Genomic DNA, 26212 nt, shown 5'->3' on the forward strand with positions numbered 1-26212 from the left:
CCGCAGACCGGGCCTCGATCTCCGGATCTGCGGTGGGGCTGATTGCACCAGGGACACGCAGTCTCCCACGTCTGAGATTTTCATCCTGCAGTAGGGTTTGCGCTCCCCGTGTCCGAGTCTCTGGGGGCGGGTCGCGGCGGCCTCCTTTCGGTGATTGGTGCACTCCCCAAGGCCCCGCCCCCCGGGGCCGCCCCCCGCCGTCGCGGGCGGGCCTCCGGAATTATGCAAAGGAGCCGCCGCCCCGCCCCGCGCCCGGATTGGAGGCCTTTGTTTGCCGCTCAACTCCAGGAAACCACCCGCGCGCGGCGGCCGCCAGCAGGTGAGACGAGGGGAGGGGCTCGCGGGGCGTCCGGGGTGGTCCCTGCCCCTCGCTGGGACTCAGTTTCTCCGTCAGGAGAATGGGGAGGGAGAGTGGACAGCGCCAGTGGGCTCCGTTCCACTGGAACGGTGCTGCGTTCGGTCTTTTCCACGTGGAAACCCCACGCGCATGGGGAAGGAGACGCATCACCGCTCCGGGAATGGGAGGTAGCCCCGGACGGGCGATGTGGGCCCCAGTCCAAACCCTGCCGGTCGCGGGGTTCCGCAGCCTCCACCCTCCGGCCTCAGTCTCCACCTCCGCACAATGGGGGCGTTGGCTTTTTCTCTTTACAGCTGGGGCTGGTGGCAGGGAGGGGAAGGGTCCCCGGGGAGCTTGGGGCTGGGCCTTGGCGGGGCCTCGGGCTGTGTTCGGGCTGGAGGCGTGGCCCGGGTTGCTGTGGTTACTGGGGAGGTGAGGCTTTTCTGTCTGGGATTTGTGTGAGATTCGTTCACCCAGCAACAATCGCCTCAGCCTGGCGGCCCTCGGAGCCGCGAGCCCTTCCCGGACGCCTAACGCAAGTTTCTTTTCCTCTTTTTGTCAGTGGGGGAAGGTAGAGCAAGGGCCAGGGTCGGGTAGGCAGCCTTGACAATGGTAGGAACTGAACGGGCTGCAAAAATAAGTCCAGTTCCCTCTTGGTACGCCTGCGGAGGAGAATGAGGTCCAGAGAGGGGGCGCGATTGGCCCAAGGGTGCACAGCAGGGAGGCGCAGAGCTGGGCTCTCCCCAGTGTGATGGGGCACAGGCAGAGTCAGAGTCTGCTTGCTGCGTGACATTAGACGACACTTCCAAAGCTCCTTTCCCGGGATTTTGTTGAAAGAAATGACGGATTGGAGTCCATCATTACCTATGTTTAAAAACCTGCTTCTGAGATAGTCGGAAGGGATAACATACCTGGGCTATGTTGGAGCAGAGAGAAGCTGAGACAGGCTGCAGTGAAAAGAGACATTGTTCCTGTCCTCTAGAAGAGAAGAAGAAATGGGCTGGGACTGAAGCATGAAAGACTAAAGTTAGATAGATATAGGGACTTCCCAAAAGACTTCCAGGTACCTCCTTGGAATTGGTGGGTTTTATTTGGGGGCTGTTTTGTTAGTAAAACAATGACTGCCCATCTGTTAGAGGGGGCCTAAGTCTGGTTTACTTACTAACGGGAGTGGAACCTATGGTGTTTTGGTAGTCTGGGTTTATTCCTTGGGGCAGTCCTCTCACAGTTCTTCTGCAGGAGGGAGACGATGCCCACGTGGGGCGTTTGCCTCCTAAGGTCCAGCCGGTTTGCATTTAAAACATGTGATTGGGGCTGCTGCTTGCAAGGGGATTTCATCAGCTCCCACCGTCCTGCAGACTCTGCCAGAGGCGCTGGGATCGGGGTTTCCAGAGAGACCGGGAATGGCCCCAGCTGCAGGGCGTCAGGCTGAGAGGGTGTTTGGAAACTGGTGCACAACATGGACACTTCAGTTTCCCCCCGTGGAGGCGTGGAGAAGGAAGAGTATTTTTAAAGCATTCACATCCCCAGTCGAATGCCTGATCCTTTTTATGTTTCCTCAGTCCTGGAAGGTGGGAATGATCTGGAGACCAGGAGTAAGAAGATCTGGGTTTAGATCCCCAGCCTGGCTTCAGTTCTGAGTGTCTCAGTTTTCCCTTCCATAAAATGAGGTTGGTAATGCCCACTTTACCACCATTTTTTCAATTTTTTTTTTCCTCGTCGCTACTAAATATTCAAGCCATGGCGGAGTGCAGTGGCGCGATCTCCGCTCACGGGAACCTCTGCCTCCTGGGTTCAAGCGATTCTCCTGCGTCAGCCTCCCGAGTAGCTGGGATTACAGGCATGTGCCACTACACCCGGCTAATTTTTGTATTTTTAGTAGAGACGGGGTTTAACCATGTTGGCCAAGATGGTCTGGATCTCCTGACCTCCTGATCTGCCCACCTCAGCCTCCCAAAGTGCTGGGATTACAGCCGTGAGCCACCGCGCCCGGCTACTTTACCACCATTTTAAGGCTCGAGTGAGGTGGCATCATAGAAAGCTTTTGCTCAGTCCACATTCTAAGTAAATGAGGAAACTGAGGCTCAAAGAAATGAAGGAATAATGATAACAATAATACCATTGGTATTATTAGCTAATATTATAGCTAATATTTATTGAGTGCTACATTCTAGCCACTGTGCCAGGGGTTTTACTGCAACAAGTGAGGTTTGGGAGGGCAGGAGCTCTTATCTGTTTTGTCACCATTGTTGTTCCCTAATGCCTACCTAGTACAGAGTGCTACATAGAGTAGATGCTCAAAACATTGTTGTTGGTCATCTAGATTATATCAGTTACATGATGTTGTTGAAGTGGGTGTTATTGTTGTCCCTCTTGTACAGATAGAAAGCCTGAGGTTCAGAGAGGTTAAGCCACTTGACAAGAGTCACACAGCTTCTCACTGGTGTTAGCACATCCTTACTTTGGGGTGTGCAGGGTGTGCTGGTGTCAGCTCGGGAGAGCGGATTGTGTCCATCTCTTCCCAGTGCTTCATTCAGTGATATCAACAGCTTGAAATTGGCATGGCCAATTTCAGTAAGGGGATTTAACACCATCAAAATTAGTAACCACCACAAATCAGGGCTTTTTCTTACTGTTTTTTTTAAGAGAGCTGCAGGTGAAGGATGTTGGGGTATGGAAGGCCAGCCTTGCTTCTGCTTGGCAGCCTGGATTTGGGGGCTTTTTGGCAGAGCCCAATGGAGCCAGGCCAGAAGGCCTGCCCCCGACTGCAGCTTTCCTGAAGTATGGGATTTGGGAAGAAAACCTTTATGGGATGGCTTTTGTAGTATACGGTGTGAGTTATGCAGTGCAGCAGCCCTTGACTTGCAAACAGGTGGGTTTGAGCCTGAATTCCAGGCCAAAATGTCTGGCCTTTAACCTGAAAGTGACAGGAGCCATGGATGGTCATTAAGCAGGGGAAAAACCTGACAGGATGGTGCCCTAAGAAGACTTATCATTGTGCCAAGGGATTAGGGGGTAAGTCAGGGTGGGTGTAGGGAAGAGGCGCTGCAATTGGCCAGGGGAACCAGGAGGAGGCTAACAGAAGCCCCTCATTTTCTGAGCATGTCCTGTGCACAAACACATTATTTTGTTACTTTACACATGCATGCCTGAGGGAAGGAGAAGCCTCTTGTCTGTAGCTGAGGATATTAGAGAAGTTCTGAAATAAAACAGCAAAGGCTCATCTACCAGAGTTGACCCAGGCTTCCTGCCCCCAAAGTCTCACATTCTCACTACCTCCTCCCTCCTGCACCCCAGCTTGCAGTTCCATCTTGGCTTTGGGCTTCCTCGCCAAATGTCAGGCGAACTCCAGCTCCATTGCCAAGTGAGACCTTCTGTGCCCAGTGCCACTCCCATCCCAACCCCTAGGTCCTTGCCAGCATTCTCCCCTCAAGTCCCCCCAACCCCCAGCCAGCTCAGCTTTTTCTGGGGAAGGAGCCTGGGATCAGGGCCAGAGTGGGATGTCCAGCTGTCAGTCTCCTCCAGGTCTTGGGACCACAGCCAAGGACCAGGACTGAGGAGGGGAGGTCTCGGGGTCTAGGAGGCACACTCAGTCCCCCACAAAGGATTCATCTGGAGGATAATGCTTTATTTGTGGGTACAGACCCCACTGTGCCTTAACGTGCTGTGTGACTTTGGGCAAGTTGTGTAACCTCTCTGAGCCTTTCTTCATCTGTTAAATGCCTATTTATAAGGATCCAATCCAGCAACACATGCCATGCCTCCAAATGCAAAAAGTGGCTGAGGCTGGGCGCTGATTGCATCCTTTCCTTTTAGTGATTTTCACGTTTCTACATGTTGCATAATGACTGTATTGCAGAAAACAACATGTTGTGTTAGAGTTTAAATAGAGGAGGAGAAGGTGTGGGGGTTACAGAATGTTATAGGATGTCAGAGCTGGAAAGGGCCTCAAAGAGCCCAACCATACATTTCACCTTTCACAGAAGGGGAAATTGAGGACGGAGGTGCCCAAGGTCAGAAGGAAGCAGCACACAGATGTGAGGTGGTATATTCGTTTGTTTTGTTTTTAAGAATAGTACATGTTCATTTCATTCTTATTTTTAAAGCAACTGTTATTTTTAGAAAATACCCAAAAGGAAAAACGGTAAACTTGCCTATCAAAAAAACTTGCCTATAATTCTACTACCTGGTAATAATTATTGTAAACTTTTTTTTCTTTTTTATTGAGACAGAGTTTCACTCTCATCTCCCTGGCTGGAGTGTGGTGGCACAATCTTGGTTCACTGCAACCTCTGCCTCCCAGGTTCAGGCGATTCTCATGCCTCAGCCTCCCGAGTAGCTGGGATTACAGATGCACGTCACCACACCCAGCTAATTTTTGTATTTTTAGTAGAGACGGGGTTTCGCCATGTTGGCCAGGCTGGTCTCGAACTCCTGACCTCAGGTGATTTCCCCCCACCCCCGCCGCACCTTGGCCTCCCAAAGTGCTGGGATTACAGGCATGAGCCACGGCACATGGCCTGTTGTAAACATTTTAAAGCATGTACTTCTCTTTCTTTGGCTTTCTCTCCCTTTCTTCCTATCCTGTCTCCTTCCTTTCCTCCTCCTCCTCTTCCTCTATATTTTACTGTTTTAAATGGACTCAAACTAGATATATGTTATTTTATAACTGGCTTGTCCACTTAACATAACAAAATTTTTACATTATCTGATATTCTTCATTAGCATGACTGTTAACAGCTGCTTATTCCTTTGAGTGGAACTATCACAATTTCTTGCAATGGTCACCTGTTACTGGACACTTTGATTGTTTCCAACTATTTTACCTATTGCAAGTTTCAGTTGCAAAGTGATTGAGGTTATACTGTATGGGGCCGGGCGCGGTGGCTCACGCCTGTAATCCCAGCACTTTGGGAGGCTGAGGCGGGCGGACACAAGGTCAGGAGATCGAGAGCATCCTGGCTAAAACGGTGAAACCCTGTCTCTACTAAAAATACAAAAAAAAAAAAAAAATTAGCCGGGCGTGGTGGCAGGGCCTGTAGTCCCAGCTACTCGACTGAGGCAGGAGAATGGCATGGACCCGGGAGGTGGAGCTTGCAATGAGCCGAGATCGCGCCACTGCACTCCAGCCTGGGCAACAGAGTGAGACTCCATCTCAAAAAAAAAAAATATATATATATATATATATATACACACACACACACACACTGTCTGGATTCAAACAGCTTGGTTCAAACCAGCTTCCTCACCTATAAAATAAAATGGGCATCATAATTTCTCCCTCTTTGGATTAGTATGATGATTGAATAATGAGATCTGAATCCATGGAAAGGCTTTTATAAGGTATTTGACACATAATAGGTGTTCAGTAAAGTTTTGCTGTTAGCAGTCCCTTCCTGGCACATGCACATTTTTTTTGTTTGACTCTTTGAAAAGAGCATGAATTTGAATGTATGTATGTGTTTTCCTCAATATGGCCACACCCTCCTCATAACCCGTATCTCAGTTGGCTGAGAAGGGCCTGTTTGCTCTGCTCCTTAACTACTCAGAGTGGGGACGGAGTTTCTAGCTGGGTCAGTGAGCCCTGGAACTGGTTTAAGGGTTGCAGGGAATAGGGTTACAGGGAAATGTCAGCACCTCCCTCCACTTGGGAAAACTGCCTCTCCCTTTTTGTGTCCAGGACTCATCACTAGAGCTGGGGTTGATAATTGTGGAAGCTGTGGATGAGGAAAATTAAACTCAGTCCTGCAGGGAGCAGGTCATAGGGCATTTCACGGAAAAGGCAAGGCCATTTATTTGTGAACGGTTACTCTGTGCCAGCTGGGCACTGGGGCCAAGAACTTCAGGCACATAGTCTCATTGGTCATCCCAAGAACCGTGTAAAATAATTATAGGCCCATGTTACAGATGTGGAATCTGGGATTCAGAGAGGTTAAGCAGCTTGCCCAAGGCCACACAGCTTCCAAGGGAGAACATGGAGTTCTCTGTTTGCCCACAAAGCCCGTGTGCCTTAACGCCTGTGCCCTGCAGCCTCCTGTCAGCATGGCATTTCTGCCTGAGTGGGCAAATGGAATAAAGAATCCAGGAGGTTTAGTGTTAGAAGATAATCTCTGATAACCTCAGAGACAATCTCATTAAGCCCCAGGTTCCAAAGCTCAGAGAAAGGAAGGTGCTTGTTCCTGGTCACTCAGGCTGGAACTTGGGTCTCTACTTCCCTAGAAGTAGAGAATTATTTCATCATTTCTTCTTGGTTCACTCCAGAAATCCTCACCTGCCTCCTCTCTCCCTCAGACTCACTGTGGATTTTTTTTTTTTTTTTTTTTTTTTTTTTGACAGAGTCTTACTCTGTTGCCCAGGCTGGAGCACAGTGACATGATCTTGGTTCACTGCAACCTCCGCCTCCCAGGTTCAAGTGATTCTTGTGCCTCAGGCTCGTGGGAAGGGCTGGCAGGGTTCTGCAGACACAGCCACGCACGTGCCTGTTGCTGGTAAAAGGATAAAAGTCATCAAGCCCTGGCAGTAGGAGTCAGAGGTTTTTTGTTGTTTTTGTTTTTGAGACAGAGTCTTGCTCTGTCGCTCAGGCTGGAGTGCAATGGTGCAATCTCGACTCACTGCAACCTTTGCCTTCCAGGTTCAAGCAATTCTCTTGCCTCAGCCTCCCAAGTAGCTGGGATTACAGGCACCTGCCACCACGTCCAGCTAATTTTTGTATTTTTAGTAGAGACAGGGTTTCACCATGTTGCTCAGGCTTGTCGAGCTCCTGACCTCAGGTGATCTGCCCACCTCAGCCTCCCAAAGTGCTGGGATTACAGGTGTGAGCCACTGTGCCCAGCCAGGAGTCAGAGGTTTTTGTTGTTGTTTCTTTTCTGGGTGACCAGGAACTAATCTCTTCTCTTCTCTGGGCCTCAGTGTCCTCACCTATACAATGGAATAATCCTTTTCTTCCTACTTTGACGTTCTGTTCTTGAACATCTAGTGCTATAAAGAAGAAAGCATTTTGGGAAACCAAAAGGCTCTGTGTGGAACCAGGGCCTCACTATAAAATCGGAACTTTGGCTTTGTGAATTGCAATTAGTTAGTAATAAGCTCCACTCTCGATTTTATTGTGCACAGGTATTAATTATCCCTGCGGACTGCAATGCCATGAGCACCAACCTTGGTTATTAGAAGCCGGGTCTTTGTGTGTTTGAAACTCTACTGCAGCTCATCAGCTTTGTGACCTTGGGCAAGCTGCTTGGGCTCTAGGGGCCTCTGTTTACTCAGCTGTGAAATGGGGTTGTCACAGCAGCCTCATTGGGTTGTTATGAGGGCTATGAGTCAGGCTTGGGCAAGTAGCTAGGTTGGGTGGATCATCCAGGATATATTTATTGTATTTCTATTATATATCAGGTTCTGTGTGCTGGGTCCTGGGGATATGATGATGAGAACCTCACAGAGCTCCCAGTTGAGTCAAGAGACAGATGTTAGTCAAATAATCACATACGAAATATAGTTCCAAATGCGGAGTCCCCAAGGAGGACAAGCTGGAGCTGAGATCTGGAGGTTGCCTAGAAGTTAACAGGGAAAAGAAGTGGGACTGGGTGAGGGGAGGAGCAGGGCACATCTGTCCCAGGAAGAATAAGGAGGCCTGGGTGGCAGGAGCACGCTGACCAGGGGCAGAGAGGGTGGCAGGAGAAGAGGCTGGAGCAACGGCCAGCCTGTGGAGTTTTATCTTCTTTGTCAGAGCCATGGTAGCTAGCTGTGTGTCTGAAGCATGGAGGGGTCTTGTTTGGAAGCTTCTATCTTGGAAGATGGTATCGGTGCAGTGCAGGGAACAGATTAGTGGACCCTAGAGCTTTCCAGGTAAGGCCGATCCAGGGACCCATGTGGGGATGCAGAAACGGGGACAGATTCTGGTGAAATTTAGGAAATGAAATAACTGGGAGTTGATGATGGATTGGTTACGGGATGTAAGGGAAAGGGAAGCATCCAGGGTCACAGTTGATTATCATTATGTACCTGGGTGAAAGATGGGCCAAACTAAGGAGGGGGGGTTTGGAGGGTGGCAATAGTAGGAGCTCAGTCTTGGACATGCTGCTTCGGTCTGCTAGAACTTGGCCTGTGGGTGGGGACAGTGATCTAAGAGGGGGCGGTGCATGAGCAAAGGCAGGGAGGAGGGTTGGTCGTGCTTGGGGGTGCAAGGAGATGGAACAGACTGCACTGCAGGTGGTTCTCCTTGGTGTTAGGTGGCTGCCCCTAAGATGGGTTTGGGGTTATCCAGGGGCCACAGGCCATGCCCAGCAACGGCAGCCACCTGGCATTGATAGCAGTGCTGCCTGGGTTAATGACCAGGGAGGGAGGGTGAATGAATGACAGGGTGTCAGGGGAACCCGCCCCTCACACAATGGCACACATGGCCGCCAGGGCTGGTAGGGAGGGGCCTCATTAGGGTTTGGCTCTGCTCCATGTGGGGCTGGGGGCTGCAAGGAGAGCCCTGCCACCCAGATGTGGGTAAAAGGCGGGGAAGGGGATAGAGGGGTGGGCCATTCCTAGGATGAGGGCTCCTGGTTCTAGCCCTGGCTACGCTAGATATTCACCAGCTGACCTTGGGAAAGTCCACTCATTCATTCATTCATTCACAGGAATGCTTTCATCAGCCATAAACAGTGTGCCAGGCTTCAGGAAAGGTATTAAGATCTAGCCTTTAGAGGAGACTGGAGACTTATACCTAAGTAGCGGCAATAGTTGTAGTAACAATAATAAAAAAAGCTCAATATATGACTGTGTTCTGGGTCCCCTGCTGTCCCCTTGGTAGGCATCTCCTCACTGAATCTTTACAGCAGCCCCTGTGGGGTGGCTACTCTTCTTATCCCTGTTTTATAGATGAAGAAACTGAGGCTTAGAGAGGTGAAGTTTCAAAAGTTAGAGCCAGCAAGAGATGAGGCTGGGATTTGAACCCAGTCGACAGTGACTCTAAGATTTTTTTCTCTCCTACATGGCTGGTTCCCAAATCTGACTGCTTATCAGAATTACCTGGAGGGCTTTTTGGACAATACAGAGGCCTGATTTTTTTCCTTTTTTTTTTTGTTTTCTGACTCAGAGTCTCCGGGTCCTGGGTGGGGCCAGTGTTGGGAGCCTCTTGTGCTCCTGTGCCCCCTCTTCTGTGAAGATCCTGCCTGTCTCGCTTGACTCGCTCTGTCCCGGGTACACAGGGCTTGCTGTTCTCAGGGAAAGCCCACTGGCTCCCCCCACCTTGGCCTTTCCACTTGCCCTCCCAGAACACTGCCCCAGCCCTTCTTGTGGCTTGCTCTTGCCCCCCTCTTCCTTCCAGTGCCTTGTTTGAATGTCACCTCCTCATAGAGACTTTCTTGACCATCCTATAACCCTTCTCCTCCAACCCATTACTCTTGGCCCCATGGGTTCTCTACCAGGACCAGCCACCTGGGACACTTAAAACCTCTGATGCCCAGAGACCGACTCTGTTGGCCCGGGGTGAGTCCCAGGCTTCAGTGCCACCTGGCCCGGGACACGGATCATCACTCGGTCTCATTGTTCACAGCTCTCTCCTTGAAATTATACATGTGCTTGCTTATTGTCCATGTCTCTGCTAGAGTAGAGAGCAGGGGACTGGCCTGTCTGGGGCCCTGCCATATTCCTAGCACCTTTAAAAGCACCCACCCCACAGTAGGAGCTCAGTGAGTACCTAAGAATGAAGGAATGGGATGCTGGGGCTTGAGAAAAGACAGCTTGACTGACCATCAGGATCGATCTGTTCCCAACATCTGGTGAACGCTTGGAGGGTTCTTATAACAGGGAAAGTTTACCTGATCTGCCAGTTTCACACCTCCATGCTGCCCAGAACATCCCACTCTGGCCAGGACCACCTCGGGGTGAGGACAGTGGGTTGAGATGGCAGGAATCACCAAGGCCTCCCTGAGATTCAGGTTGCACATTGCTAGAGTCAGAGCTGGAAGGGCAGGAGTAGTGTTGAGTCCGAGCTCTCACCATGCAGATGGGCCCTGAGGCCCTAGTGACGGAAGGAACCTCGGCTAAAGTCAGGCCATGGTTGAAGAGGGCCTAGGAGGTAGGAGCTACAGCATGCTGTGTGACCTTGGCCAAGCCTCTGACCTCTGTGCTTTAGTCTCCCCATCTGTACCTGCAGGGCCTGGGCTGAGATGATCCCAAGCCCAGGACGTCAGGAGTTCATTCTCTGAGTCCTTTCCTGGGCAGCGCAGACTGCAGAGGGCTTGCAAGGGGTTAAGCTCCTCCGGCTCTTGCTCTGCACGCAGACAAACCCCCTCCTTCTGACAAACACTTGTAGGAAATCAGGCTGGGCGCTTCCTGCCGAGGCGAGGCGGCCTCAGCCGCGGCAGGGGCGGGGAGAGGTGGGGAGCGATGCTGGTCTGTGAGCAGCAGCTTGGGCTGGCAGAACGGCCTGGAGGCGGGCCAGGGCGCAATGGAGACAGGGGGCTCCCTGGGTTTGGAACAAAGGCTTCACAGACAGGTCCCCTGAAACTGGGTCGGCAGGACGGTGGTGGAGCCCGAGAGAGGTAAGAGATCGGACCGGAGGAGGGCCCAGGAGGCCGCCTTCCTTCTGGACGGGCCAGTCACATACTCTCCGGGACAGTCCAGGCAGCCGGACCAGCCCAGCCAGGAAGTTGCAGCTGCTGGAGCTGCACCACTTTTCTCTTGGCTCAGGGGAGCCCGGCCTCCAGGGCAAGGGTGGTTTTAAGGAGGATTTCCTCAAGCCTCAGGATGCTAGATTCCAGTCCCAGCTCTGATTCTGATCTCTTGTGAACTTGGACGGGCGAGTCCGTCTCTGTGCCTGGGGTGTCCTTGTCCGCACCTGGAGAGTTAGTGTCCTTGGTTGCTAAGGGGTCTCAGAGACGATGCAGGGATGGGGAGCAGGCCAGGAGGCAGTGACGGCATAGGGGGGTGGTCCCCATCAAAGGAGCGGCCTCTTACGCCAGCTGTGTAAGGGCAACAAGAGAAACCAAGAACTGTCCGAAGACCAGCAGACCCAGCTTAGCTCTTGAGGATGGCAAGACCAGAGCTGTCAACAGCCAGGGCACCATTTCTCTTTCTCCTCGGCCTGTGCTGCTGGAGCGGGCTGGGGGCAGGGAGAGGACACACAGAGGGGGAGTGGCTGGTGCTTCCTTGTGGGACTAGTGTCCACACAGCTGGTGGGAAGCCCTTGAGAACAGCAGGTCTGTGCCCTGCCAACCGGTGGGTGGGGGGGTGGTTGAGCCCAACAACACAGCCTTTTTGGAAGGTCTGGTTACTGATTTAGGGGGGTCTTCCTTCCCCATCTCCCTGACACATCTTACAGCCTTGGTTTCAGAGTTGCGCACCCCAGCTTTGAATCCTCTGCGCTTCCTGGCTGTGAGGTCTTCTGAGAGCCTGCCACACCTCTGTGCCTCAGTTTCCTCATCTGGGAGGTGTGGGGGTAGAAGCACGGGGGCACCCTGGACAGCCCTGGCTGGATGGGAAGGGGCTGCAGAGGGCAGAGGGAGGCAGTGCGGGCTGCGTGGCTGGGCTGGCAAAGGAGAACCTGGGATTCTGGGCAGTTCTGAGGGACTGAGCCATAAAGGCAAGGGTCCCTGGCTGTGGAATGACTGAGCAGGCGGAGAAGCCCTGTGTGGGTGGTGGGGAAGAGGAGACCGTCCCACCCAGGAACTGAAGATAGACACCTCGGGGGTCTATTAGACCCCTGAGAGAGCAGGGGCAGTGGTGGCTTGCGAGTAAGAAGATGTACAGAAGGAGGGTGCAGTGGCTGCTACTTCCTTGTGGGGCCAGTTTCTCCAGGGATGGTGGGGACCCTGAACTCCACAGCCCTCCCCAGCTCACACGGCTGGAGTCTTCACCAAACCCCACTCACTGCCTTTTAGGAGCAGCCCTGCTGCCCTAACGAAGGCTGGCTGGAACAACTCTGCCTTTACCTGGCATTCAGGCACCCCGTCCATAGCTCTCCTTCAAAGTCAGGCCATACTTTCAGACCTCCGTGCCTTTGCCTATGCTGTTCCCGCTGCCTGGAATGCCCTCCCCAATCTTCTACCCCAAATCCTCACTGTTCCTCAAGCCTACCTTAAAGCGTCCTTTGGTAACGCTTCTGTATTGTACTACCCCCCACTGTTTAAAATTTTGGAATGCTTTTACTCTTTTCTACATTCTTTGCATCTTACGTAGTCCCTGGTATATAGTAGGAAGTTGTAGGGCTTTTTTAAAAGGTTAATTTGCACCCACGGGGTGCTCGGTATGTATCTGTGTACTTTGAAATGTGATCTCAGGGAGGAAGAGAGAGGTTAACAGTTCTGAGGCTATTGCCCTCAGGAGCTGAGTCAACTAGGGACTTCAAATTCAAAGCTCTTTGAGTCTCATCCCCTGCCTCCCAACCCACCCTAGCAGGGTGATATCCCCTTGCAGTAGCAAGAGCAGGTGGTACTTTCTCTATTTTACGGTGAGGAAAATGCAAGCCCAGCTATACACAGTGAGTAACAGCAGCCAGGAGTAGCACCCATCTCCTGATGCCCAGCCTGCTTCTCTACCACAGCATCATCCCAGCCTGAAGTTGGCAGGTAGTTGGCACTAATGTGTGTTTGTTGACTGACTAGCTGAATGGCCATTTCTGGGGCTTTGTGGTGCGGAGGGCCATGGCTCACATGGAAGACAGAGGCCTCCTCAGGAAAGGCTCACTGGTTTAGGCGCCTGGGGGCAAGTGAAACTCTAGCCAGTCACTGCAGCTGCCTCTGACCTGGTTACAGTGAGATTTCTGCCATGACTGAGTCATCCCAGAAGACAGGATGTTCCTCTTTGTGCACCCAGAGGCCTCTGTGATTGGGCAGGCTGCTCTGTGGCAGAGCTAGAAAAAAAAGCCCTTCAAAAAGTCCAAAACCACATGCCTCCCCCGGCCCCTTCCTCAGCAGAGGCTTCAGAACCAGAAAAGCAACAGCTAAACTGTAGCCCCTCCTCCACCTGCCATAACAGCAGAAGCGAGGAGGTCTAGTGAATTTCAAAGGGCAGGCCCTGCCTGAGGCCCTGGTTTAAAATGCAGATTCCTGGGCCCTATCCCAGGGCCACTGAGTCAGGCTCTCTGCAGGTTGTTTCAGGAAACTGCCTGCTTAGAGGATTCTTAAGCACACTGAAGCTTAAGATCCCTGGCAGGGATTTCCAAGAAGGGTACAGGCCCTGCAGAAGGTATGAGAAGCAAGAATTAGAGCTTCTATTTAAAATAAAGTTGACCAGCTGGGTGGGTGGCTCATGCCTGTAATCCCAGGACATAGGGAGGCTGAGGCAGGAGGATCACTTAAACCCAGGAGTTCAAAACCAGCCTGGGCAATATGGCAAAACCCCATCTCTACAAAAACAAATTTAAAAATTAGCCAGGCATGGTGGTACGTACCTGTGGTCTTAGCTACTCAGGAGGCTGAGGTGGGAGGATCGATTGAGCCCAGGAGGTCAAGGCTGCAGTGAGCTCTGATCGCCACTGTACTCCAGCCTGGGTAACAGTGAGACCCTGTCTCAATAAAATAAAATACAGTTGATCCTTGAACAACACAGGGGTTAGGAATGCCTCATGCAGTCAAAAATCTGCTTATAACTTTGAACTCCCCCAAAACTTTATCAATAGCCCTGCCGTTGACTAGAAGCTTTGCCGATAACATAAACAGTTGATTAATGCATATTTTCTGCGTTATATGTATTACGTACTGTTTTCTTACAACAAAGTAAGCCAGAGAAAAGAAAATGCTATTAAGAAAATCATAAGGAAGAGAAAATCTACTTACTTTCATTAAGTGGAAATGGATCATCACAAAGGCCTTCATCCTGTCATCTTCACATTGAGGAGGAGGAATCAAGAGGGGGGATTGATCTACTGCCTTAGGGGTGGCAGAGGCAGAAGAAAATTCACATATAAGTAGAGTTCAAACTGTGCAGTTCAAACTGTGTCATTAAGGGTCACCTGTGTTTATTTTCTTTTTCTTTTGTATTTTTATTTATTTATTTCGAGACGGAGTTTCGCTCTTGTTGCCCAGGCTGGAGTGCAATGGCACGATCTCGGCTCACCGCAACCTTCACCTCCCAGGTTCAAGCAGTTCTCCTGCCTCAGCCTGCCGAGTAGCCGGGATTGCAGGCATGCCCTACCATGCCCGGCTAATTTTGTATTTTTAATAGAGACGGGATTTCTCCACGTTAAGGCTGGTCTCGAACTCCTGACCTCCAGGTGATCTGCCCGCCTCGGCCTCCCAAAGTGCTGGGATTACAGGCGTGAGCCACCGTGCCCGGCCTCCTTTTTATTTTTAGTAGAGATGGGCTTTTGCCATGTTGCCCAAGCTGGTCTTAAACTCCTGAGCTCAAGTGATCTGTCCACCTCAGCCTCCCAAAGTGCTGGGATTACAGGCGTGAGCCACCGCGCCCAGCCTCCTTTTTATTTTTAGTAGAGATGGGCTTTTGCCATGTTGCCCAAGCTGGTCTTGAACTCCTGAGCTCAAGTGATCTATCCACCTCGGCCTCCCAAAGTGCTGGGATTACAGGTGTGAGCCACTGTGCCTGGCCAATTTTCAATTGCATCTTTTTAGAAAATCACTTTTGAAAGTATTCTTTCTAATACATGTAATATATTAGCATGACGTGTTCACACGTTTATTTTTACGGATGGGTTGTGTGATTAAAAACATATTGGGGGCCACTAGGCCGAAACTGACAGTTGCAGATCTTGCTCTGGCAGGAAGTAGCCGGGTGATCTTAGCCAAGTTCTACCCTCATGTTTGTAGGGAGGGCAGATTGAGAACTTAAAAGTAAAGCTTCTAGCCAGGCTGGCGCCGAGTGGGTTCTTCACATGTGGCGGGGACTGTGGGGCTGGAGGATAACATGCAGGGTGATCTGGAGGAAATTGTGGGGCTCTGCATTTGGGGGTAGAGAGGAAGACTGGGCGGGGACAGAGGATAGAAGCCCTGAACACCCATCCACAGAGCAGGAGCCGCAGCCAGGGAGGGAAGAATGGTATTCCCTGTCCCTCCCTCCTCCAGCCCTTGAGAAGTCAATCTTTCCCGGGCTGCACTGTTCCCTGGGGAACTTTGTGTCCAAAAATAGTTGCCTGCTGACTTTTCTCAGCCACACAAATCAAGCAGGATCCAAGTGCTCACGAGGATAAAGGGACAAACACAGACCTTCTGTCCTGGGAGGCCTGGAGTCATACTCCCTTCCACACAGCATGTAGGGGAGAAAGCCCAGACTCTGGCCAGGAGGCTGACTTTCGCCCCTGCCTTGTCCTGACCCATGTGTGGCTTTGGGTAAGGCCTCTCCCCTACTCTGGACCCCAGTTTCCCCATCTGTGGAAGAAGGCCTTTGTGTGAGCCGCCCTGGGGGCCGCTGCGCTGATGGGCGGCAGTTCTCTGAACCCTCCATGGCAGGGAGCTCCCTGGGGGACCGTGCCCACTCTGGGTCAGCTTTGCTCTTCCTGGACCTGGCTTAGTGCTGGCATAGAGGAAGCGCTTAGGGAAATAGCGGGAGCGTGGGAAGGAAGAGGCAAAAGGAGACGAGAGGGAGAAGGAAAGAGGGAAAGAAGGAGAGGGTTGAGGGAAGGCAGCGGAGGAGCCCTTCTCTGGCTACCCTGTTGCTGCAGCAGCCGCCTGACAGGTCCCTGTGTGGCCAGCCTCCCTGGTTCATTCTCCCAGAGCAGCCCGAGGGGAACTTTTAAACCACACCTCTGATGGGCTTTCCTTGTGTTCAATACCCCAGCCTCGGCGAAAACCACTCCCAGGTCCAGGAAAGCCCCGGTAGGCTTGCTCCCCGCCCCCAGGTTGCCTCACTAGGAAGGCTTTTTATTTAAATTGAGGTGAAATTCACGTAACATAAAACTAACCATTTTTAGATGAACAGTTCAGTGACATTTAGTATATTCACAGTGTTGTGTAACTGCCACCTCCATCTAGTTGCAAAGCATTTTTCTCACTTCCGAAGGAAATCCCATACCCAGCAAGCAGTGCCCACTCTCCTCTCCCCCAGCGCCTGGCAGATACCAGTCTGCTTTCACTCTCCAAGGAGTTACCTTGCCTGGATATTTCCTATCCATAGAATCACACTATATGTGGCCTTTGTGTCTGGCATCTTTCACTTAGCATAATGTTTCTGAGGTTCATCTATACTGTAGCATGTGCTGGGACTTGATGCCTTTTTGCTTGAGCACCTGTTTTCAATTATGTTGGTTAGCGGAATGCTACCTTTTTTTTCTCCTTTTGAGACAGGGTCTCACTTTGTTGCCCAGGCTGGAGTACAGTGGCGCTGTCATGGCTCACTGCAGCCTCAACCTCCCGGGCTCAAGTGATCCTCCCACCTCAGCCTCTCGAGTAGCTGTGACTACAGGTGTGCACAATCACACCTGGCTAATTTTTTGTAGAGACGAGGTTTTGCCATGTTGCCCAGGCTGGTCTCGAACTCCTAGACTCAAGTGATCCGCTCACCTCAGCCTTCCAAAGTGCTGGAATTGTAGGCGTGAGCCATCATACCTGGCCTGGAATGCTTTTTTCATCATCCTCCCCCACCTCTCAATCTGAATTTTTACCCGAGTGAGGTCAGAGAAGATTCTCAGAGGAACTAGCTTCTAACCTGGGATCCCCAGACTACCCTGGCCTGTGTCAGGGCAGCCCCCGTGCCTCCTCCAGCACATCTCACCTGGATTTGTAGTTTCCTGGTGATCGTCTGCTTCCTCATGGGCCGTCGGTTCTCCGGTGAGCGGGGCCTGTGCCCCATGCCCACACGAAGAACCAGTACTCAGTAACACTAGCTAGGATGCATTCAACACCTGTTGGTCGGTGCACTGGCCGCTGGGCTCCTCATCGTGTGTCTCATCTAGTTTATAAAACCCAGGAGGGGGCCAGACATGGTGGCTCACGCCTGTAATCCCAGCACTTTAGGAGGCCGAGGCGGGTGCATCACGAGGTCAGGAGTTCGAGACCAGCCTGGCCCATATGGTGAAACTAAAAAATACAAAAATTAGCTGGGTGTGGTGGCGCACGCTTGTAGTCCCAGCTACTCAGGAGGCTGAGGCAGGAGAATCACTTGAACCTGGGAGACGAAGGTTGTAGTGAGCTAAGATCGTGCCAATGCACTCCAGCCTGGGCAACAGAGTGAGACTCTGTCTCCAAAAAAAAAAAAAACAAGCAGACAAAAAAAACCACTCTGGAGGGAGAAAGGAATTATTATGCCAGCTTTATTGATGAAGAAAATGAAGGCAGAGTGACTTGCCCAAGGTCACACAGCTTTGGGAGGACGCAGCCAGGAGTTGAACCGGGGCTAATTCCAGAGTTCCTGCTGGTAACTTCTTGTTCCAAATAAAAGAGGGAATCAGGAGAATTAATGATATTTCTTGAATGTGTTCCTGACAGGGCACAGGCAGGATGGCCGATGCCGACAGGAGCCAGCGGTGACTCTGGGGCCCCTGGCAGCAGCTCTGTCTCCTGAAGATGAAGTGGCCCAGGTGAAGCTCAGGCCAGTCCCGATGGCCAGCTCGGAGACTGAGATCTGCTGGGTTGAGCCTGGCCTGGGGAAGGGCCCCCGGCGGCAGCACTGGGCCTGGGCTGAGGACAAGAGGGATGTGGATAGTAGTTCACAAAGCTGGGGAGAAGAGGGACTCTTTCCCAATGCCACCAGCCCCGAGCTCCTGGAGGACTTCCGCCTGGCCCAGCAGCACCTGCCGCCCCTGGAGTGGGACCCGCATCTGCAGCCCGATGGGCATCAGGATTGTGAGTCAGGAGAGACTTCAGGAGAAGGTGAGACTGACACCCCGCCCCCTACAGTGATGTCCCGTCCCCCACATCACATGTTCTAGCAGGGGGGAAGGGAGTGGAGGTTGCTTCAACATTTTCAATTACATTCTACAAAGTCTATAATTTAAAAATTAAAAAAATTTAAATTGTATAAGTAATACCATTCATTGCAGAACAACCAGAAAATATAAGGCACAAAATTAAGTAAAATTTAAAATTACTCATTGTCCCACTCCATCCCCAGATAACCACTGTTTTCCATATGTGTGGTTATGCAAATGTAATGTGAATATGGAACAGTATTCTACATACTTCGTTATAACCTGCTTTTTGGGTAACTTAATAGATATGAACATTTTCCTAGTTCATCAAATCCTCTCCCACAAGTCATTCCTAGACTTCCATGGATATTCCGTGGTTAATCAGCCAGTATCCTACTGCTGGGCATTTTAGTAGTTTCTAGATTTTGCTGTTATAAATAATGCAGTGATGAATGTCATTAATATATCTTTGCACACTTGATTTGCTCATATCTCTGGTAATTTGAATTACTTAGTCTTGGAGTTGTGTCCAATTTTTATTTTATTTTATTTATTTATTTATTTATTGAAGCAGGGTCTTGCTCTGTTGTCCAGGCTGGAGTGCAGTGGCATGATCATGGCTCACTGCAGCGTCGACCTTTCGGGCCCAATCAATCCTCAGAACTCAGCCTCCCGAGGAGCTGGGACTACAGGTGCATGCCACCACACCCAGCTAATTTTTGTATTTTTTGTAGAGACAGGGTCTCACAGTGTTGGCCAGGCTGGTCTCAAACTCCTGGCCTGAAGCGAGCCTCTCACCTTGGCCTCCCAAAATGCTGGGATTACAGATGGGAGCCGTCATGCCTGGGTATTTTTAAGGTTTTTTAAAATTCCAATTAGCAATGGGAATGTTGGCATTTCTTGTTTTCTACAATAACTATGTTCTGGTTGCATCCAGACCAACTTAGACTAAATTCCTCGCTCTGATTAGCAAGTTCCTTCTGCCTGAGTCTTGCTTTTTCCATCTATAAAATGAGAGGAATCATATCATAGGGAATAGTAAGAGCTGGATACGTGGTAGTGATTGCGCTTAGATTATGAGCGAGATGCCCCTGTTTTAGGGTCCTGTGACTCCCGCAGGCTGTTGCGATTGGTAGAGAAGCCTCCTCTGGTAGCGGATTGTGCCATTACTCAAAGTTTCACACACCTGATCTGCTCAAAGTGAGCACTGTCCACTGCTGCCCACTGAGGAGCCATTTCTGAGCACTCTTTCCAGCAAGGGATGGTAACTGAGATGCACTGGGTGGACAGGGCAGAGGCATCTCTTCCTGGGGTCACATGGTAACCCCCTGCTATGATGTAATAGCTGCTACCCTGTCCTGTGCCTTTACTATGTGCCAGGCACAGGGCTGGGCAGGGTCTGGCCCTCTCTTGTTCCCTCCTCACCACCCTCTGTCAGGTAGGAGGAACTAGCCTCACGTTTGACTGTGGATTGCCAGAGAGGTCAGCAGCTTGCCTGTGGCCCCAGTGAGGGGTCACAGGAGCCAGGATTGAACCCAGGGCTCCCTAGCTCCAAAGCCCAGGCCCCTTCACCCCTAGTGTGTGACCCCTAGTGGTGGAAGCAGACTCACCTGCATGACTGGGGCCTGGGTCCTAGGTCCAGGGAACCACTGGGTGATCTTTGGCAAGTTACGTAACCTCCCTGGGTTTCAAGTATGTTGCTGTAAGCAAGAGTAACTTGCCGAAGGAGATGTTAAGTGGTTAAGAGATGTAGAGGTGTCAAGGGTAGGGGAAAGAGCATGGGGGAGTAAAAAGTGAGACAAAGGTGCATCTGCCTGAACAGAGAGTCTATGCCTGGTGGTACCCAAACTGTGTCTCATGAAACTTTGGACCTATCCCCGAAGTCAACATGGGATCTAGAGCAGAGTGGATGCTCCGTAAACAATGACTGCATGGATGGTGGTTAGATGCATGGATGAATGGACGGGTGGGTGATAGATGGCTGAATGGGTGGGTAGATGGATGGCTGTTGGGAGGAAGCATGGTGGGATAGATGGCTGGGTGGGTGGATGGATACATATTTATTGAGTACTCACTATGTAATAATTACAGTAACTGTCTACTTCCTGGGAGCTTTATATACCTTATCTTCCTCCCTCCTTCCTTCCTTCCCTCCCTTCCTCGCTCGCCTTCCTTTTCTCCTTCCTTCTGTTCGGTCAACAAATAGTGTCAGGTACCAGCACTGCAAATCCAATCGTGAACAAAACAGAGAGCATCCTTGGCTTCATAGAGCTTGCAGTGTAGGGGGCGAGACACATGTCAGTGAAACAACCACACAAATAAATGGAAAGCAGCTGCTATGATAAGTGTTACAAAGTAGAGGTAACCAGTCCTATGAGGGCCTGTAAAAGGGAGAACTTGACCTAGTCAGGGAGATCTAAGTCTTCCTTGAGGAGGCAGAGGTTGAGCCTAATGGACAGATAGGAGTTAACTAGGCCAAGGAGGAGAGAGAATCCCCCAGCGGAGGGATGCGCACATGCGTAGCCCCCATGGTGGGAGGAGCGTGGTGTGCACATCGCAGGAGCAGGGGGAGCCTGAGGGGCCATGGAGAGAGATGGATCAGGAGAGCTAATGGGGCCGGGGTGGCAGCGACCTTAGGACCATAGTGAAGGTTCTGCTTTTCTTCCACAGGAAGACATGGATGAGTTTTCAGATGGAGGATATGGGTGAGGACGGAGGAGATGGTTAGGTGGCTACTGACTGCAGTTAGCCAGACAAGAGAGGATGGGACGCGAGCCAAGGTAGTGGTGGTAGACTTCAGAGTGATAGATGAGTTTGTGATTTTTATAGGAGGTAATGGGGCAGGACCAGGTGACAGATTGGATTCAGGGGGTTAGAAGGAGAGAGATGGCAAAGACGCCTCCCAGGCTTCTGGCCTGTGTGCCTGGAGGGGATGGTGTTGCCATCTGCTGAGATGGGAGACACTGGAGGGACCGGGTCTGGGTTTGAGTTTGAAGGACCTCTGAGACAACCAGATCAGGTATCAGACAAACACTTGGCTATGTGGGGGGCTCCTTGGGATTCTTTCCATCCCCATGTGATGAGGAAATGGAAGCCAGAGAGTTGAAGTGACAGGGTAAGTTACATGGTGGGTACAGACCTGGTATATGCTAAGAAGTGAATGGCCTGTCTTTCCAGAGGCTGAAGCAGAGGATGTGGACAGCCCAGCAAGTTCCCACGAGCCTCTCGCCTGGCTCCCCCAGCAGGGCCGTCAGCTGGACATGACTGAAGAGGAGCCAGATGGGACCCTCAGAAGTCTGGAGGTTGAGGAGGCTGGAGAGAGCGCCCCAAGGTTGGGGTATGAGGCTGGTCTCAGCTTGGACGGCCATGGAAACACCAGCCCCGTGGCTCTTGGGCATGGTCAGGCCAGGGGCTGGGTGGCTTCTGGCAAACAAGCCAGTGGGGACAAACTTTCTGAACATTCCGAGGTCAACCCATCCGTTGAGCTCAGCCCAGCAAGGTCCTGGAGCAGTGGGACAGTGAGCCTCGACCACCCTAGTGACAGCCTTGATTCCACCTGGGAAGGAGAGACCGGTGGCCCCCAGCCCACTGCCCTGGCAGAAACTTTGCCAGAGGGCCCCAGCCACCACCTCCTAAACCCAGATGACAGAACTGGAGGCAGCGTTGCTCTGGCAACCCCCATGGAATTCCAGGACTCCTCAGCTCCTCGAGCCCAGAGTCCGCAGCCTGCCGCGGATAGATGGAGGAGAGAAACGACCAGATTCTCCTGCCCTCAGCCCGAGGAACACATCTGGAAGCAGACAAAGACGTCACCTAAGCCACTCCCTTCCCGATTCATTGGCTCCATCAGCCCCCTGAATCCTCAGCCCAGGTCAACACAGCAGGGCAGGCCGCTGCCCAAGCAGGGAGCCACTCTGGCTGGCCGCTCCTCTTCTAATGCCCCCAAGTATGGCCGGGGGCAGTTGAACTACCCACTCCCTGACTTCTCCAAGGTAGGGCCCCGGGTGAGATTCCCCAAAGATGAGAGCTACCGTCCCCCCAAGTCCAGAAGCCACAACAGGAAGCCTCAGGCCCCTGCCAGGCCCCTCATCTTCAAGTCACCAGCTGAGATTGTGCAGGAGGTGCTGTTGAGCAGTGGAGAAGCAGCCTTGGCAAAGGACACGCCTCCTGCCCACCCCATCACCAGGGTACCCCAAGAATTTCAGACGCCTGAGCAAGCCACTGAACTGGTCCATCAGCTCCAGGTTAGTGGGACTTATGGCTGTGGATGTGTCACCAAGGCCCCTGTTGGCTTAGGGTGGAGGCTAATTGGGGTGGGGAGGCCTCGAGTAGAGGCTGGCTGGGGTGGAGAGGCCTGGGATAGAGCCTGGCTGGGGTGGGAAGCCCTGGGATGGAGGCTGGTGGGGTGGGTAGGCCTGGGGTGGAGGCTGACTAGGGTGAGAAGCCCTGGGATGGAGGCCAGTGGGGTGAGGAGGACTGGGGTGGAGGCTGGCTGGGGTAGGAAGCCCTGGATGGAGGCTGGTGGGGTGGGGAGGCCTGGGGTGGAGGCTGGCTTGGGAAGCCCTGGGGTAGAGGCTGGCTGGGGTAGGGAGGCCTGAGGTCTGGGCTAGGAACTCCATGCTGGTGCAGGGAGGGTATACCTGGAGCCCTGAGATAGACCCAAGCCCTTTGCTCAAAAAGACCAGTGATTGTACTCATGTTTCGAGGATGATCTGTTTGCTTCTTTTCAACTTCTGCTATGAAAAATATTAAAACATATACAAGAGAGAAAATTGTAGAATGGACTCCCATGTACCTACCCCCCGCATCCACAATTAGCAGCTCCCGAAAACCTTTCTCTCCTATGGCCTTACCTCTCCCCTATTCACCACCACTAGATTATTTTGAAGCAAAATTTCACGCATCCAATCCTTTTATCTAAAAATATGTTAGTGTATACATGTCTAAAGATAAAGATCTTACTTTAAACGTAACCACTTACCATGATCACCTAAATGTTGACACCAGATCCTTAAATATGAACAAATATCAAACCCGCATTCAGATGCGGGTGTCTCATAAATAGCTTATTCGTTCCCGTCCATGGGCCTCAGGATCCAAACATGGCTTGTATGTCGCATTTGGTGCCTTTCAAGTCTCTCCTCTCCCTTTTTCTTTTTCTTTCTTTCTTTCTTGCATTTATTTTTTCAGATCTCTTTTACTCTTCTAGTCTGTCCTCCTTCTTACTTCTGCCATGAAAATCATTTGTTGCGGAAATCCGTCTGTCCTGCAGAGTCGTCCGCAGTGTGGGCTTTGCTGATGTGCTGTGGTCTCTCTTCATGCGTCCCATTGTCCTCTTTTTCTTGAATATTGGTAGGTTTCGAGCTAGAGGCTTTGGTGGTCTGGAGGGGAAACATGACTATTTCCCCTCCAGACCGCGAGCTCCACGGGCGTGGGGAGTTTTGGCAAGAGCATATCATAGGTGGCCTGTGTGCCTCCTTCAGCAAGCACAGGATGCCTGCTGGTCTCTTGTTTGTGATTTTGACAGCCTCTGATGGTCATTGTCTTGGTCTAGTCTTTCATTTGGGGTGACAAAGTGGTAGTATGCTAATGCTCTCACTCCTACATTAATTGCTGGAAATATGCTAAAAAGTAAAAGTGTCCCTCATCAACTACTTGGTTACCAAGTTCTTGCTTGTACAGGAAAGGTCAGCGGGATGCTCTGTTCTGTCCTTTTACTGTTACCATTACTGACCCATAATGGTCGTTAGTTACTTAGTTACTGACCCGTTTTCAGAAGGAATCAGTTCCTCACATCCTTCAAAGGTGACATGCTTTTCCTTTTTTCCTGCAATGACCTGTTTTTATAAAGTTCTTTGGGTTTGTTTAAGGCAAGTGATTCTGAGTAGGTGGAACAGTGATTTTCAAGCCTTCTATTTTTCTGCCACGGGACTCTTGGATGATTCATTCAATTAGCCATTGAAGAAAGTACTTCTTAAGCACATGCTGCTTAAACACCGACAGTGCAGCAGGGGGAAAGACAGATATGGGCCTCACCCCACAGGGCCAACTGATGGGCAGGGCATTTGGATAAAAGAATCGTGGCAGCCGTCTGCGATGTGGGTTATGTGTCAAGGTAAACCAGCCAGAGGCCCTCAGTCTAGACTCGTTGTCACGGAGGTAGAAAAGTTGTCCCACTGCCCTCGCATGCTCCAGAACTTGAACGTGGTGGGTCTGTGTTGCACACAAGCCTGAAGATTGCTCAGCTTGGATCCCACCATTGAATGCTTTCCTCTCAGGAACCCAGAAGCCCTTGTGGAGGGGAGTTTGCTATCAGGGTCTCCCAGCGAGGAAGGGTGCCTTGTGTGCCTGGGCATATGACCGTGTTGCTCCCCCTTTCTGCAGGAAGACTACCACAGGCTTCTCACCAAGTATGCTGAGGCCGAGAACACCATCGACCAGCTACGCCTCGGGGCCAAGGTACCAGGCTGGGATGGGGTGGAGGCATGGGCCCAAGTCCCCGAGGAGATGACACTTTTCCATAGCTCTAGAGAAAGGCCACTGCCTCCTCCATCTACTGAGGCCCTGGAGTTAGTGGAACGCCAGTTTGCTTCTACCCCAAGGTCCCTCTGTGACCTTGGGCAGTGACCTTGCCCTCCCTGGGCTTTTTTTTTTTTTTTTTTTTTTTGAGTCAGGGTCTTGCTCTGTCACCCAGGCTGGAGTGCAGTGGCATGGTCGTAACTCACTGCAATATCAACCTTCTGGGCTCAAGAGATCCTCTCGTTTCAGCCTCCCTGGTAGCTGGGAATACAGGCATGCATCACTGTGCCTGTATTTTTTTTTTTTTTATGTTTTGTAGAGATGGGGTCTTACTTTGTTGCCCAAGCTGGTCTCGAACTCCTGGGCTCAAGTGATCCTTCTGCTTCAGCCTCCCAAAGTGCCCCTGGGATTACAGGCCTGAGCTACCATGAGCCCAGGAATTTCATGAGACTCTCTCTCCTTCTAGATGGGCTCGGGAGTAAGGCCACCTGGGTTCGACTCCTGGCTCCATTGCTAACCAGCTGTGTGACCTTGAGGAAGTTACTTGGGCTCTGTGAGCCTCAAAAGAGTAACACGGAATTTCTGCTCAGCCCCTGGTGCTTGTTCTTTGGGCCTGAATCTTCCTGGATCACACCTTTGCCTTTCTCCCTCCCCCCAACCTCACCTGGCAGAGTATGGGGCAGGAGGAGAGCAGAGGGGAAACCCACCACCACAGCCCCCACCCCATCTTAGGAGGAGGCTGTGAATTCTCCACCTTCCTCTTTCCTGAGTGAGGCAGGAAGTGGGACCTGTGCGGCCCCTCGTGGCTTCCTGCTTTTGCTGTGCCCTCCTCTTGCCTCATCAGGCAGCAGTGGAGGAGGGGTGAGAGCTGAGGTGCAGAGATGCAGATGCCCCAGTGCTGCCCCCCCCCCCACCCCATGCTCCAGGACCCCGCCCACGCCACAGCTGCTACTCTCAATGCTGAGAGGCACTTCCGGGGCGGGTGGGAGAAGGCCACTGTGGTGAGGAAACGGAAGGGGGCCTGTTCTAGGACCAGGAGCCCCCCTGCATCCCCACACCTGCTGCCTGGCACAGGCAGGCCCCTTCCCTCTTGGCCTCATCGGGCACATCTGTAAAAGAGGGCTAATCAGACTTCCTCCTGGGAGCCAAGCAGGCTCCTTCCAGCTTTCTGAACCGCTGAGCCAGATCCAGGGTTGGAAGAGGCAGTTGGGAAAGGGAGTGGAGGGGGTTTGTTAGGTCATCCTCTCTGGGGAAACCGCATTCCCATGGCTGCAGACTCTAAGCAGGTCCAGGGAGAAAGGAACTGGTCATCAGACCCAAACACTTGGCTTCCCCATTTGACAGATTGGGAAACTGGGGCTCCCGTTGGGCTAGGGGGCGCTGAAGGTCATGGAGTGACGGGGACTGAAGGCGTGGAGCGTCTCCACCCTCCCTCCTCCCTTCCTCCTGCGCTCGTTTAAGGGCATGAGTCAGTATACAGAAAGCATTTACCTGGCACTAGGCAGGCACTTCGTAAGAGTTAGGGAATATTATTATTATAAAGGTGTTTACTGCTAGGCCTCTTTTATGCC

General features: G+C 51.7%; 1 protein-coding gene across 3 annotated transcripts in view; it reads left to right on the top strand.

The window, feature by feature from the left end:
• Nucleotides 1-249: 249 nt before the first annotated feature.
• The window catches only part of AKNA (AT-hook transcription factor), a 62042-nt gene continuing 36079 nt past the window's right edge, over nt 250-26212 (top strand). Inside the window, exons 1-4 of one of the 3 annotated variants that reach the window (XM_023223698.3) lie at nt 250-319; nt 17701-18084; nt 21300-22366; nt 24507-24581. In XM_023223698.3, the coding sequence (XP_023079466.2) occupies nt 17814-18084; nt 21300-22366; nt 24507-24581 (1413 nt within the window). In that variant the 5' untranslated portion in view covers nt 250-319; nt 17701-17813. Of the gene's footprint in view, nt 320-763; nt 873-10649; nt 10867-17700; nt 18085-21299; nt 22367-24506; nt 24582-26212 lie in introns of those variants that run through there. The other 2 variants (XM_023223700.3, XM_023223699.2) reach the window with 2 other exon arrangements.

This window comes from Piliocolobus tephrosceles, chromosome 14 (assembly GCF_002776525.5).
Source record: "Piliocolobus tephrosceles isolate RC106 chromosome 14, ASM277652v3, whole genome shotgun sequence".
Taxonomy (NCBI): Eukaryota; Metazoa; Chordata; class Mammalia; order Primates; family Cercopithecidae; genus Piliocolobus; species Piliocolobus tephrosceles.